Source organism: Carettochelys insculpta, chromosome 24 (genome assembly GCF_033958435.1).
Source record: "Carettochelys insculpta isolate YL-2023 chromosome 24, ASM3395843v1, whole genome shotgun sequence".
Lineage (NCBI taxonomy): Eukaryota > Metazoa > Chordata > Testudines > Carettochelyidae > Carettochelys > Carettochelys insculpta.
In genome coordinates, this window is record NC_134160.1 from 13,175,010 (window position 1) to 13,189,974 (window position 14,965).

A 14,965-nucleotide genomic window follows, 5' to 3' on the forward strand; every position below is an offset into this window, starting at 1 on the left:
GTCTGTCTTCGGTCTGATACTATTCAGTATTGTCATGAATAACTTGGGGAATGGAGTGGAGAGAGTATTTATAAAATTTGCAGATGACATCAAGCTGGGGGTACACAGAGGTCTTCCAGGAGTTTATCTAGATGTTTGCCTAATTTTACAATAGGCTATGTAAAAAGCACTAGTGAAGTTGATACAAACTAAAATTTCATGCAGTAACAGGTTTTCATTTCAAGCTCACAGACCCATTTCGGCCAATTTCACAATCATAAGAATTTTAAAATGGCAAATTTAATCATTCCTGCTACTTAAATCTGGATTTTCATAGTGTGGTAATTATAGGGGTTCTGACCCCCAAAAGGAGTTTTTTTCAGGGGTGGGAGGGAAGGGTTGCAAGATTATTGAATGGGGGCTGCGGTACTGCTAGCCTTATTTCCACACAGCTACTGGCATCAGCATTGCCTTTAGCTGGGCAGCTGGAGAACAGTTGCTGCTGGCCTGGACTCCAGCTCTGAAGCTGGAGCTGCCACAGAGCAGTACAGAAGCAAGGGTGACATGGGTGTGGTACCACCACCCTTACTTCCGCACTGCTGCTGGCAGAGGGCTGCCTCAGAGCTGGGCGCATGGTCAGCACTACAGCCGCTGCTTGCCAGTTGCACACTTCTGAAGGCAGTGCAGAATTAAGGGTGATTCTCCTGAAATAATCCTCTGACCCCCCATATCTCATTGTGGAAGGAAGGATTTTTAAGTGACGTGAAACGCAATACAAATCCAGCTGCTGGAAGGGGTACAGTCATCTGTCAAGGCCACTGAGAGAGTCCAGAGGAGAGCAACAAAAATGACAAGAGGGTTAGAAACCCGACCTCTGAGGAGAAGTTGAAGGAACTGGGCTTGTTAAGTCTAGAGAAGAGAAGGCTGAGCGGGGACCTGATAACTGTCTTCAGACATGTAGGAGGTTGTTTATAAGGAGAACCATGATCGGTGGTTCTCCATGGCTAGGATGAGAACCAGTCAGCTGGGTTTACAGCAAGGGAGATTTAGGTTTGAAAATCTTTCACACCCGAAGTGGAGCAGGTTACCGTGGGAGGTTGTGGACAGGGAATGGTCTAGTCCTGTTTAAACCTGCTTCATCACTGGGGGCTGAACTAGGCCTCTTGCGGTGCCTGCTGGTCTAATATTTTTCCAGTGACTGCACATAGTCTAATCTGCTGCATGGAGATCACTCACAGCAACTGACAGCATTTGCAGGCTCCCGCAGGGAGCAGCAAATGAGTCACAGCCCTTGAGAAGGATGATAGTGATAAGTAGTATTAAATGGAAAGGTGTTATCATTCCTATTAATGGCCATGTGGGGAGGTGACTCACCTACTCCCTATTAGGCTCACAGGGACTGTCCCCAGTCCCTCACCTGCATGGCTGTCTCAAACACTTGGTACAGTGCAGGCAGGAGTTGGTCTTTGCTCATCCGAGTAACCAGTTCCCTGGGAGACCAAGCCCTCCTTCTTCGCCATTACCCCTGGGCAGGTTTCCCTCCATATCTTTGGTCACACACGCAGCTGCCACTCCATGGAGGCTTTGTTGCTGTGGGTAGTCCTGGTGGGAGTGATCCCAGGGTGGCCTTAGTGAGGGTTCTCCCTGGTAAAGCTAAGCAGAGCTGGAATTCATTGGTGCTGTCCAGAAGCTCTGTATGCTGCTTGGCTGACAAGGTAGCTCTGATACCTAGAGACTAGCAGAGCACTGGGTCAGAGCTTGGCTCGGGACATTGTACTGCTGGGTGGGAAGTAAACCCAGATGCCCACAGTACAGGGATGATGCTGTTTCACCAGAGAGCCAAATTTCTTCCTGGGGAATCCCTTGGTGATTTGGCCCACTCAGTCCACCAGCAATCCTAGCAGTGGCATACGAAGTTGCAATACTGGAGAGGACCCGCAGCCCCGTCCACACTGCCCAGGAGACAGACTGCCATTGCTCGCCTTATCTGTGCAAAGAATCCACTCCAGAGCAGCTGTGGGAACCTTCAGCAGCACAGCGCTGGGTGATCATTGAGCATCCAGGGTGCTTAGAGGCACTTGACCTTGGGCCTGTCTAGCAGCCCACTGGTGAGACCTGCTCTTACCGTTGGAACATTCCAATGTCCACTGTGTCATATCGCGACAGCAAATCACGCCCCACAAGTGTGCCTGATAAATACATGAGAACCCCCTGGCAGGGAGTGACATGCACAGAGGTTTTTTTCTCCCTCAAGGGGCATAAGGCACCCAGTTGCCTCTGCTCATCGTGCTGCTCTTGCGCCTCCTGGAGACAGAGCCTGCAGCTGTCCCCAGAAGGAGGAGGAGGCGTGGGGACAGGCAATAATGTCTTGATTCCTGTTCATTCTCTGGTCTACACACAGTCCTTACCCTTTAAAAGTCTTCCTGCCTTTCTTATAGTAATCATTTTTCCAGCGGAATTTGTCTGCAGGCTCCCATTTCCTTTGCAGGAAAAGGGGGATTTTCAAGGGATTGTCTGTCCAGACACATATGGGCTCATGCTCAGAATGCCTCCCATACACCTGGCACAGCAACACCCTTATTTGGGCTGTATGTTCAGAAACAAAGGGGTGGCTTGACCTAGCCATTTGCAATGTGCTGTGTGGGAGCTGGTATGATGGGCTGAGCCAGTTCCTCGGGGTGACACTGGGGTTCATGATGCATGCAGGCTTCTTGGTGGCAGGACGCAGGGTGATGGTGTAAGCAAACGTCCTCAAGACATGTCACAGTGTGCATCCTGTGGGCCGGTGCAGTCTGGGCTGCCAAACACAGTCCAAGACTCATCATGGCTCAAGTGAGGCTCAAAGCACCAAGGATGGTCCCAGACATCAGGGGGAGTCCCAGGCACTGGGTTCCAGGTGTCACTAAGTGCTAAGTTAGCAGGTTAACCAGACCATACAGGAGCGCCAAACCCCTCCTTGGCTCTCGTCAACTTCAGTGGTCCAGTCCCCGGAGAGGGACAGCAGGTCTCTTGCTTTGCAATAGGCTGCCTCTGCAGATGCTGTCCCCAGATCCCACTTTATCGTAGCTTCCAAAGCCTTTTGCAGTAACAGAACAGCTGCCGCCAGCCTGCAGCAAGCAGCTCTGGCCCCACACTGTCTGTCTCCTGTGTCAGAGTGAGCTGTGTCTTTCTAGAGTGCCTCTTTGTGGCCAGCCTTGGTGTGACTGCACTCTCCCCATCTGGCCCTCCTGCTGACAGGTGCGCTGGCTCTGCTGCAGTCTCTTCTCATAGCTCAGCCCTCTGGCCAAGTCTCAGTTTAGCCCACCCTGTCCCTGGTAGCAGATTCCATCAAATTAACATCCTCACTAGAACAGTCTTCAGCTCCCTCCCCGGGCCCTGCACTCCTCACGCCCTTCTCTCAGGGCTCTCCATCGTCCTTGTCCCTTTTCCAGCCTCACATCACCATACCAGGGGCTGGCAGGGGAACCCAGGCCATCCTCTACACTGGGATCCAGCCCAGGAACCTTGTAACCCTGTTTAGTCCCACTCCTTGCTACTCTTTCCCTGGGGCTTTTCTCCTATCCAGCCTTTCCTGGCTGCCTCCCCTGCAGCATCTCTAGGCTCTCCCTTGCTTCAGGCCCAGGACTCCTTGAATGGGTGTAAGTTATGTTTACATTGTCTTTATCTCTTTATGCTGCCCAGAGGCACTTTTGTGTGAATGAGAATCCAGGCTCCATGGTGTGTGTGTGCTGAAGGTCCCACAGAGCCCCTGCTTTGATGAACTCAGGTCTCTTCTGAGCAGCTAGGCTGCCCTGTGAATCTGCTTCACTAGGATCAAAACGGGGCCCACCAAGGTCATCTCCCTGGTGTCCTGCTGCAGATTAGCCTTGGTGCCCTTCCAGATGGCCAGTTTTCCTTGTCTCACCTCTCTCTCCCTTTCTCTGGCAGAGCCCATGAGGGCCCCCAAAGGCCTGGCCTTCTCTGAGATCCAGGCCAGGCAGCTGGCACTGCAGTGGGAGCCGCTGGGCTACAACCTGACGCGCTGCCATACCTACGTGGTCTCGCTCTGCTACCGCTACTTTGTGGGCACCAGCCACAACCAGACCTTCCGGGAATGCATGAAGATGGAGCACAATGCCCATCACTACACCATCAGGAACCTGCTGCCCTACAAGAACGTCCATGTGAAGCTCATCCTCTCCAACCCCGAGGGACGCAAGGAAGGGAAGGAGATGATATTCCAGACGGACGAGGATGGTAAGTGCCAGCAGCCAGTGCGGCTCCTTCTGCCTGTGACCCAGGTGAGCCCCAGTGTGGGGCAGGGCAGAGAGCACCCACAGAGGCCACATGGGGATCCTGCAGAGAGGGTCTCTGAGCCTGCCAAGGTGGGCCGGGAGTGTGATGACTGTGGCAATCCAGTGCTCTGTGATACATGCCTACGCCCTGCAGCCCTCAGACTGGAGCAGCCACTGCAGGGTTGGGGGGGGAGCAGAGCAGCCCATTCCATGCCCCCAGCATGTGAGCCTGGATTTCAGCTGCCCGTGCCCACCCAAGGCTTAGTCCATGCAGGTGACCTGAATTCATCCACAGTGAGCATAGCTAAGAGGTGTGGCAAGCACAGATGTCCAGAGGGTCAATGGAGGGGCACTACTGGGAGAGGGCAGCTAGTCCAAGGCCAGGAGAGTCCTGGCAAGACCTCAATCCCTGCAGCAGAGCAGGGGACCAGCAGTGACTCAGGGGCAGGGTACAGTGTTTTGAGACACACTTCGGGGCATGGCCACCAGGACTGTAGAAACAGCAGAGAGAAAGAAAGCGGTGTTCGGGGAGGGAGGGATGGCCAGACAAGGGAGAACATGGGGTGGGAGGTGGCGCATGCATGGAGATAGATGGACTGTGTGATGGCAGGAAAAGTGAGATGGCAAAAGGGGTGGCAGAAGAGAGGGCCCACGGGGAGTGAGAGTGGTCCCCATGGAAGGCTCCCTGTGCGCCTGGTCGCTCCCATCCAGGCGGTGAGGGTAGGAGACAGCTTTGTATCATTGCCTTGCCAACCTCGAGTTCCCATACTCCACCCTTGTCTTTCCCCCTGCGCCGAGCGAGTTCCTGTCCATGGAGTGGGAGAGGGCTCGCTGGGCAATACCAGCCCGAGGTGATAAAGCACCTCAGCTCAGAAACTCAGGCCACTGCCCTGGCTATCTGAAGATGGGATTTGCTGGTAAATTGTGCAGTCAGTGCCTTGACCACACTTCTGTTCATTTTGATCTATATTCAGGAGACCAGGTAACCAGGCTGAGTCAGATTTATTGTTCTAAGCCAATAATAAGATGGTCCAGGAGAGAGGCTCTGTGTGATATGGTCTCTGGGAAACCATCTCACGCAGTGTGGTCACATTCTCTTGACAGCATTGGCACCTCCAAAGCCATCTTTTTAGACCCTGCCTGTTTATGTGTCATCTGAAACTGGATGTGACCAATCGGTGCTGTCCCTTGTTACTCTGATACCTTGGCAAACCCTGTCTCTCTGTGCTGAGCACATGCTTTCCAGGTACCAAGGGGGTGAAGGCACTCGCTAGGTTCGTACTAGGGTGGGACAATCATGTGCCTTTCCTTTTCCTCAGCTGTACCCCAGCATTGGCCTGGGAGAATCACTCCCTTCCTCTCGCCAGGGCACAATAATCCTGTGTCCTAATCCCAAAGGATTTCCTCTCGCTAAGACAACGCTCATGTCAGCTAAGGAAAGGGTTAGGGGACAGCTAGCTGAGGCTGGCATGTACTTCTGTTATAAGCCTCTTCTCTTACACTGAGGGACTGCTAGAACATTTGTGCTAAATGCACACGTGTGGGCAATGAATACACCGTACACCTGCTAAACAGCTCAGCCTGCCTAGACAGACCCATGCCTGTGCCTTGAGCAGACTCCTCCAGCTCTGCCTTACTCCCCCCAGCCAGCACCTCTCCCTCCGTGTCTGACTCCACAGGGGTTGCTCCATGCTAGGAGGTGACAGATGCCTGCTAGTTCCCATGCGTGTCTGTCCACTGGAAGGGCTCTACTTCTGCTAGCAAGGGAAGGTAGCAGCCATGTGGATAGGTAGAAAGGGCTGTGTAAGGCAGGGCACTTGTTGTGGCCCAATCCTGCACTCCTGAGAATGCTGCTGAGCGAGCACCAAGCTGTTCTGTTCGTCAGCGGGACTGAGGTCTCAGAGGGGATCACCTCGCCGGGAGCTGCGGTGTGCTTGAACTCCCACACTCCCGTCCTCTGCCAGTGTCCTGACCCTTGCTGCCACCTGCTTTCCTGCTGAGGGAGTGGCACCAGGGCGGGGGTCTACTTTCCAGTGCAGACGCTACATCTCCCACTTGGCCAGACTCGTGCCCAGCCATAGCTTCCATCTGCACGTTTTGTAACAACCTCCTGCGTGGCCTGAGGACTGGTGAGCCCAAGACAATTCACTAGGTGCCCTGTCTGCCTGGCAGCTGTTTCCAATCCGCCATCAGACTTTCTAGTTTTTTCACATTTCCCTGTTGTCAGTCAGCTTGTCTAGTAGAAGCTGCAATAATTAAAATAATTGCTACCTTGCATTAGGCAGCCCCTTTCACCTGCGGATCACATGCACTATTAATTCAGCCTCTGTGAGGTAGTTATTAGCAGCAAGAAAGAACCAGAGGTCAGTCTGCCCTGGTAATTGGCTTTGTGCAGCTGATTGGTGGTTTTGTGCCCAGTGTTGGCATGTAGTTCTGTAGCATGGGAATGAGCTCCTTGGTGGATGCATGTGTGGATCAGAGTGCAGCAGGTCCTGGATCCCTGTGGAAAGTGTCTCCCTGCACCAGCTGTGTACAACTCTCTCATGACTTTCCTGGCCCTGGCATAAGACGGATGTAGGCCTGAGGCTCACCAATGCCCTTCTCCAGAACTCCACAAGGTGGGCAGCATTCTCTGAGGGGGAGATGCCAGGCCAGGTCTCACTCATCTCCCTCCCTTGCTTGGAGTCTGTGTGAGACTCCACTGCTCTGGGCCCATGCATGCTGCCTGCAGAGTGATGTCAGAGGCTGGGTCTAAGCCACCAGGGCCCCACTCACTCCCACTGGAGCTGCCCTACATTTAGCCCAGCTTTGTACCAAGTTAGGCAGCCTCTGCCCCTCCCCGCTGTCTGGGGGAGCTGATAGTTCTCACTGAGGGCAGTTACAAGTAGCTGAGTGGGCACTTTTTGTCTCAAAGCACACTGAGGCGTGAAAACCAAAGCCTCCCTCTGTGGTCGGAGACCTTGGGACGAGAGGCCCTGCCCTCAGTCCCATAGCACCTGGGCATCCCCCTGATGCTGTACCACTGGGCTGACCTGCCCCACATGTTAAACACTTGTGTCTATGCCCCCGGAGAAGTCCCCGTTGTCCTGTTGGTGTTTGGCTGGAGGGCTGGCTCTTATCATGCCCAATAATTAGAGATGGAAGAACCCTATTCCCAGTTCGTCATCTAGAGCAGTGGTTCTCAACCATCCTGCTCGGACCCTGTCCCAGCTCCAATCCACTCAGCAGGTAGCTGGGACCTCCCTCCCACGTTATTTAGGAAACAGGGTGGCCCATGCTCAGTATGAGTTCCTAGGAGCTAGAGCAGCCCAGGTTTCCTGACTCCTGCAGTGCTGAAATCTGCAAATTTTGCCATTTAATGGAGCCAGAATTTCATTTTGGCCCCTTCCCTAATTTCTTCAGTGAATTGTCCAGTCACGTTTCCAGCAGCCCCAGAGACTGGGGTCCTGCCACGTCCCTGCCAGCAGAAAGCATTTGCTGACATTCTGCACTCATTTCCCTTCTCTCACCCACTGCTCCGGGCAGGGACTAGCCGAGTGGTCTGGCCCTACAAAGTTAATTTTGAGCTCTGAGGTCCCAGATAATGTGCCATGAAATAGAAGACAGTCTGGTGTTCCAATGAAGTCAAACCGGTACAGTATTTCAGGAGCCAGACACAGGAAATGTACTGTGTCCCATGAGAGCTCTAGGAAGGTAACTTCTACTAATGACTCATTATGGTTATAATAGGCCAACTCCCTTCTCTGCTAGCCAATTATCTGCTCCCGTATGTGCTTGAATGACACAGGCAACCGCAAGGGCTGAGAGCACTGGGAATCTGTCATTGGCTGGGCCTGCAGTAATAGTGGCTGTGGTTGAATGATGTAGGTGTGGAATGTGGCCTAGGAGGGCCAGGTATAAAGAATGGAATGAGGCCAGAGACCGCCAGGGAAATCCACATGGTGCTGCTGAGGGCGCTGCTGGGCAGTCCCCTACTTACAGTCACTGCATGCTAGCTACACCCTGGCTATGCAAGAGGAGCAGCGGGAGCATGGGCTCAAAGGGAAGAAGCTCATTAGCAACAAAGGTTCTGCTCAAATCCATGAGATCCATGCCCTGTCTCTGACATGCCCATCCTCACTCTGTGCATGCTTTCCACTAATGGGGCAGGCTCATGATGCCTTGAGACATTGTCTTCTAGGTGAAGAGAATTCACTCACTCACAGTAGTTCTTAAGAGCGTTGCAGACCCTTCTGGGAGCTGCGCAAGGACCGCAAAGCATGTGGCTTGAGGGGCTGGACATTCAGGAGTGACTCCGGCTGAGAGTTGCCCTGGACAAAGTCTGAGGAGTCAGAGAAGGCTCATCCAGGCATTACAAGCTTTGGGTGCATGCCTGAGCCTGGACCTTTCCAGGTGCATCCATCTGTTACAGTTAAATCAGGTCACCTGAGCAAGAACAGAATGCGTAAAACCCAGGGCTTTTTTTTTTCTCCTTCTTTCTGGCGGAACGCACCGGAACGGAGTTCCAACACTCTTTTTCATTAGAACACCAGAAAAAAATTCAGCAACAGTTGTGCAGCAGCATGGGGACCAGGGCAGGAGCCCCTGCCGGTCCCGCAGCAGCGTGGGGACTGGGGCATTAAAACTGAACACCCTAACTCCTGTGAGGAATCATCAGACTTGAGTTCTGGCACCTTTTTTTCTAGGATAAAAGCACTGGAAGACCTAAAACATGCTAGCTGGAGAGCATCAGGAATCCCAGTCCTTCATTGCCATCCTTCCTGTAATGCACTAGATTTACCTGAGGTCAGAACATCATGGGTGTGTGTAACCCATTCAGTGGCCTATCTGCAGTGCAAGCAACATCATGAGAGCTAGGCTAACATACGCAAGAAAGGTTAGGTACCCATGTACTCACAAGAAAATGAGCTGCTTGTGCCTGTCTTCAAAACTAGAGCCTTAACACGAGAGTTTACAACTACAAGTTACAAGGTAATTAATTTCTGAAATATGTTTTAGTCTCAAGTATTTGCAATTAACCTGGAAGAACCTCTAATAGCTAAGGACAACATGAATAGCTTTAACTTTTGCTAGTCTTTAAAGTGCTACTTGACTGCTTTTTGTTTTGACTGTGGGACCCTGTGTATTGGCTGTCTAGGAAGCATAGCAAGGAAAGCAAAATGTCTGAGGCTATTGAAATGTGGTCACTGGGCATTTTCAAATCCATCTCTCACTGTTCTGTAGGACTGAAAGTCGTTCTAGGGTAAGTAGAGATGGGAAAGTTCTTGCCCATGACTAGTGTTTTTGTTGAAAAATGAGGCTTTGTTAAAACAGTTGTGTGATTTAAAAAAATAACTTTAAACAAAAATGTTGATATTTTGTCAATATATTTATATTTCTTCTATGGCAGCCAACCCCCACCCCGCCGCCATTTTCAGTTTAAAATAGAAAATGTTCTGGTTTTGGTTGTTGAAAGCTGAACTGTCTTTGGTTTTCAAGAAAAATCACTGAACTCTCCATAGGACATGTTGGAAGTTAAAGCAATATTATTGTTGACATTTTCCATGGGGGGAAATCTTCTCCTGACCTGCTGTAATGTAAGTCTCACATTAGACAGGTGGGAGGTCAGTACATGAGCCATCTCTGACATGTGCAAGTGTTTGAGTACTGGGAGTGAGCAGAACATCTGGGAAACATTTTTTTCTTTTTCTTTTTTTCTTTTTTTTCTTTTTTTTCTTTTTCACCTACTGTGTCTGCTCCATTAGGGCTGGGAGAATGAGTCATCAGAAGACCCATCATGACTCAGTGAAATAAAACCTTAGCGTCACAGATTCTAGCTCCACAGGTACAGGTTATCTACAGCATCCAATCTAGTTACTGTGCAAGAGGAGGCTGAGAGCTGGAGACCAGCCTTCAAATGATGGAGGCACCTGACCTCTTTGCCCAGGGCTGCCTTACTACATCCCCAGAACAACAGCTGCAATAAGCAAAGGCATTGCAGTGCAAAAGGAATCACCTCAGCTTTGGGGCTCACCATAGTTCATGGCTCTCATTTATATGATGGTTGTATGGCCCTGGCTCAGATTGGTGCTAAGGGCTATCCATCTCGCTATGGAAAGGCAGGCTTTGCCTGAAGAGCTGCCATCTAAGTGGATGAAGAAAATACCCTTCCCACTGAGTTTGGGGTGAGTAGGTGCTAAAGCACAGAGAGATTCAATGGCTTGCACAGAGCATCTGTGGCAGAGCTGGGGCTGGTACCCGGATCTTTTGAGCCCCATGTCAGTACCATGACAGCAAGAAAAACCTTTCTTCCACACCTGTCCCTATAGCCACCTTCCCTAAACCTCCTTCTGAGCCTGCCAGATGTTTCTGCACCCACCACTGCATGACCAGCTGTTTAATTTACAACTGTAATTGCTCCAGCTGTTTTTACTGTGCTGTGATTGCTCCAGCTGTTGTGCTGTAATACAGTAGCTCCAACTGCTTTCTTGCTGTACTGTAATCACTCCAGCTGCTTTTCACCACACATGGATTAACTACGCTTCTTTTGTTTTCCCTGTTGAGTCAAACTTGACAGTCTCTCCCTTTCAAGGGATCAATAAATCTCTGTCTGAGAGAGGATCTCCTGTAAATTGTACATATGTATTTGTCTCAGATACATATGTGTCTGACTTATCTAAATTGGCCGATGATTGTGCATGAAACTCGGGTCCTATCTTGGAAACTAATATCTGGAACAAATTCAGATTTTTGGAGAGGTGGTTGTTCTTTTTCATGTTAAAATCTTCGCCGAAAGAGGCTTGCAAGTGGAACTCTATTTTGGAAAGTGCTTGTGTTAAAAACAACCCCTTTTTAGTCAGCAAATCTGTCCCCTGTATGTATCCAAAGTCCAATCTGCACACATTAGTGACTGAGGTGGGTCTTCACTGCTTTTTAGTCCTGGCAGAGCCACAGAGCCGGACCTGACTTTGGGGAATGAGCTGGATTCTGTTCCAGTTAATGCACCATCATCAGACTTGTTACGTGTGTTCCAATAGGAGAGTCACACTGAAGATGAGGGGATGGATTCCTTCCTGCTGGGTGAATTTTTTTAGCTGACTTACATGGATGCCAGTGAGAACCGAGTTTGGCCCAGGGAAGTTCTTTTGCTCATGATTCTCCATGAGAAGAAGGAACTCCAGCTTGGCTCTTGTCTCTGGATGAGTTAGCAGGGCTCGCACTTGGACACGTGTTTTTATATGTAGACTAGAGAGGCAGCATGATCCAGTCACTGGGCACCAGACTGGGGCTTTATTCCCACCTCCGCCAAAACCTGCCCTGTGAGTGTGGATAAATCATGTAATCTGTCTGTGATTCTGTTTTCTCTTGTCTTTTTAGAACTGCAAGCTCTTTGGGTCTGGTACTGTCTTGTACTATCTCTATGGCTACGTCTACACTTGCACGCTACATCGAAATAGTCTATTTCGATGAATAACGTCTACATGTCCTCCAGGGCTGGCAACGTCGACGTTCAACTTCGACGTTGGGCAGCACCACATCGAAATAGGCGCTGCAAGGGAACGTCTACACACCAAAGTAGCACACATCAAAATAAGGGTGCCAGGAACAGCTGCAGACAGGGTCACAGGGCGGACTCAACAGCAAGCCGCTCCCTTAAAGGGCCCCTCCCAGACACAGTTGCACTAAACAATGCAAGATCCACAGAGCCGACAACTGGTTGCAGACCCTGTGCATGCAGCATGGATTCCCCGCTGCCGCAGCAGCAGCCAGAAGCCCGGGGCTAAGGGCTGCTGCACACGGTGACCATAGAGCCCCGCAGGGGCTGGAGAGAGAGCATCTCTCAACCCCTCAGCTGATGGCCGCCATGGCGGACCCCGCTATTTCGATGTTGCGGGATGTGGATCGTCTACACGTGCCCTACTTTGACGTTCAACTTCGAAGTAGGGCACTATTCCCATCCCCTCATGGGGTTAGCGACTTCGACGTCTCGCCGCCTAACGTCGATTTCAACTTCGAAATAGTGCCCAACACGTGTAGCCGTGACGGGCACTATTTCGAAGTTGCCGCCGCTACTTCGAAGTAGCGTGCACATGTAGACGCGGCCTATGTCTGCACTGTAACAGCAGATGTCTTCCTAATTCAGACTACATAATCGGCGTTAAAAGAGCAGTACAGACTTGGCAACTCAGCTTGTCTCTTGGTTTGTCAGCTGGGGTTAAAGCCTACCAGGGAGCCTGGAATAGAACTTGAGACGCTGTCTTGAGTTAAAAGCCACATCGTCACAGCTATTTTAACCAGAGTTAAGGACACACCCTTTTTCTGCAGTGCAGACATATCGTCAGTGTCTGTTTGGCACCTGGCACAATGGAGTTCATTTGGGTTTCAAGTCAGTGCCATAATGCAAATAAGAAAGTAATAATCACGTGAACAGGGCCCAGCTTATCTGGAGATATTCAGATACCATAATCCTGAGCCACATGGCACATTTCACGGAGTTGCTTTTCAAAGCGAGCACCATGTTGTAAACTTTTAAAACCTGTAACTGGAAAGAGTTGGTTTTATTTCCTTCCCTCTGTATCTATCCTGCCCTCTGGTTCTAAGAGTAACCCCGTGTTCTTATTAAACAAATAGGCTGGAAATCTGTAGCAAGCAAGCGGCAGTGTAATTAACGATGCTGGGGAAGGTTTGTGAATAATAGGACCCTTGGCTGAGTTTTATTTTGGCTTTTTTTGATGTGAAGCAAATTTCATTTGCATACCGCTGTTTGTATTGCTGTGGAAGGCTGGATGTTCTTAGATAAGTCACTGGAAAAGAAAGTGCCAGGTAGGGAGTGGAAAAGAGCAGAAGATATTTTTGTTGTTCCTGTGGTGCAAATGCCATGAGGAAAGAGGCAGGAGGGTCATTCCTGAGCTGTTCTGCACCAAAAACAGTTGGCTGCTTTTACCTAAGTGATTTGAGAGATGCCCAGAAACCTCTGCTCCTGAGGCACTGTGGGATGGCTGCCCAGATTTTCCCGTAAGGCACTGGTACAAACATGGTTATGCAGTACGAGGTTGGTGGAGGTGCACACATGGTGTTTGCTTGGATAAGCCCCTCTATGAACACAGATCAGTGATGTTTCTTGTGGCTCATCCTGATGCTGTGATCCCATTGCAAGAACACAATTGTATTTGTAGTGGGGATGTAGCTCAGATCGCCTGGATATTGAATGTGATCCATTTAGACATACTGGAATCCAGGATCCCCCTAGTTTGTACCATGCAACCTTAGTAGTTCCTATCTCATCCAATGGCAGTGGGTCACATCCAATAGGACAGAGAATGGAGCTTCTGGCTGGGTGACCCCGTCCTCCTAGAATGGTCAGCAGAGTTCCAAGTATTTCACTGTAAATGGGATGAGACTATAAAAACAAAACAAACCGGAGTCCCATCTGCTCTGCAACTGCAGTAACCGTCCCAGGGCATTGCAGTAAGAGTAGCTGTCACGTTCTGTTGTCCTTGGTCAAACTTTTGCCTCCTCTGACTAGTGTGCATTGCATAGGTTTCCCTTGGGTTTTGCCTTCTGCGCCAGAGGTAGCTACATTGCAGTGGTAATCTGGGGTAATGACTGGCACTGGGATCCTTAGAGAGGGAGAATAATGCACTGGCCAAGTAGTTATGGCCTTCAATACTGACTGGCCTGCTAGAAGATAAACAGCCTTACTACTACCATCATTGGCTAACAGAGCTACTCAAGAGCCCCAGCTCAGACCCTGCCTATAACCTGTGCAGCAGGACTCAGCTGGGTAGTTTGGATTCAGGTCTGAACATGGGACTCTTTGGACCTTGAGTGTAGGGTCAGACTCCCTTCTGAGCTAAAGAGCAAAGGGGGAATGTCCCTCGGCCTCTGAAATAATGTAGATTGAGGAGGCAGCGCTGAATCAGTTATTACCTCACTGGAACTGTGTTTGCACATCTCTTGTAGGTCTTCCATACCTGCATAGGTTTGGGGCTGACAGACAGGCACCCAGAGCTGTAATGGTCCAGGCCATCGAAGAGAAAGAGAGGGTTCCCTTTCAAGATGCCTTCTAGGAGCTCACAAAAGTGGCTTCTTTCTATGGCACACACAAATCCTCTGGCACTTTCTCCCTTCTCTCCCTGCCTTCCCCCGTACAGGCTGCAAGTCGGAGCAAACTTTGCAAAGTTAGTTTTCTGAGGCACACACAGTTTGAGCTAGACCCTCCTCCCACAAGCCGTGTCTACACGTGCACGCTACTTCGAAGTAGCGGCACTAACTTCGAAATAGCGCCCGTCACGGCTACACGTGTTGGGCGCTATTTCGATGTTAGCATCGACGTTAGGCGGCGATACGTCGAAGCCGCTAACCCCATGAGGGGATGGGAATAGCGCCCCACTTCGAAGTTGAACATCGAAGTAGGGCATGTGGAGCCGATCCGCGTCCCGCAACATCGAAATAGCCGGGTCCGCCATGGCGGCCATCAGCTGAGGGGTTGAGAGACGCTGTCTCTCCAGCCCGTGCGGGGCTCTATGGTCACCGTGTGCAGCAGCCCTTAGCCCCGGGCTTCTGGCTGCTGCTGCTGCAGCTGGGGATCCATGCTGCATGCACAGGGTCTGCAACCAGTTGTCGGCTCTGTGGATCTTGTGTTGTTTAGTGCAACTGTGTCTGGGAGGGGCCCTTTAAGGGAGCGGCTGGCTGTTGAGTCCGCCCTGTGACCCTGTCTGCAGCTGTGCCTG

General features: G+C 50.8%; 1 protein-coding gene across 4 annotated transcripts in view; it reads left to right on the top strand.

The window, feature by feature from the left end:
• Positions 1–14,965, top strand: part of PTPRU (protein tyrosine phosphatase receptor type U) — a 324,630-nt gene that overhangs the window by 164,126 nt on the left and 145,539 nt on the right. For all 4 annotated transcript variants that reach the window (XM_074976599.1, XM_074976600.1, XM_074976601.1 and 1 more), the window contains exon 8: positions 3,907–4,215. In XM_074976599.1, the coding sequence (XP_074832700.1) occupies positions 3,907–4,215 (309 nt within the window). The remainder of the gene's footprint in view (positions 1–3,906; positions 4,216–14,965) is intronic.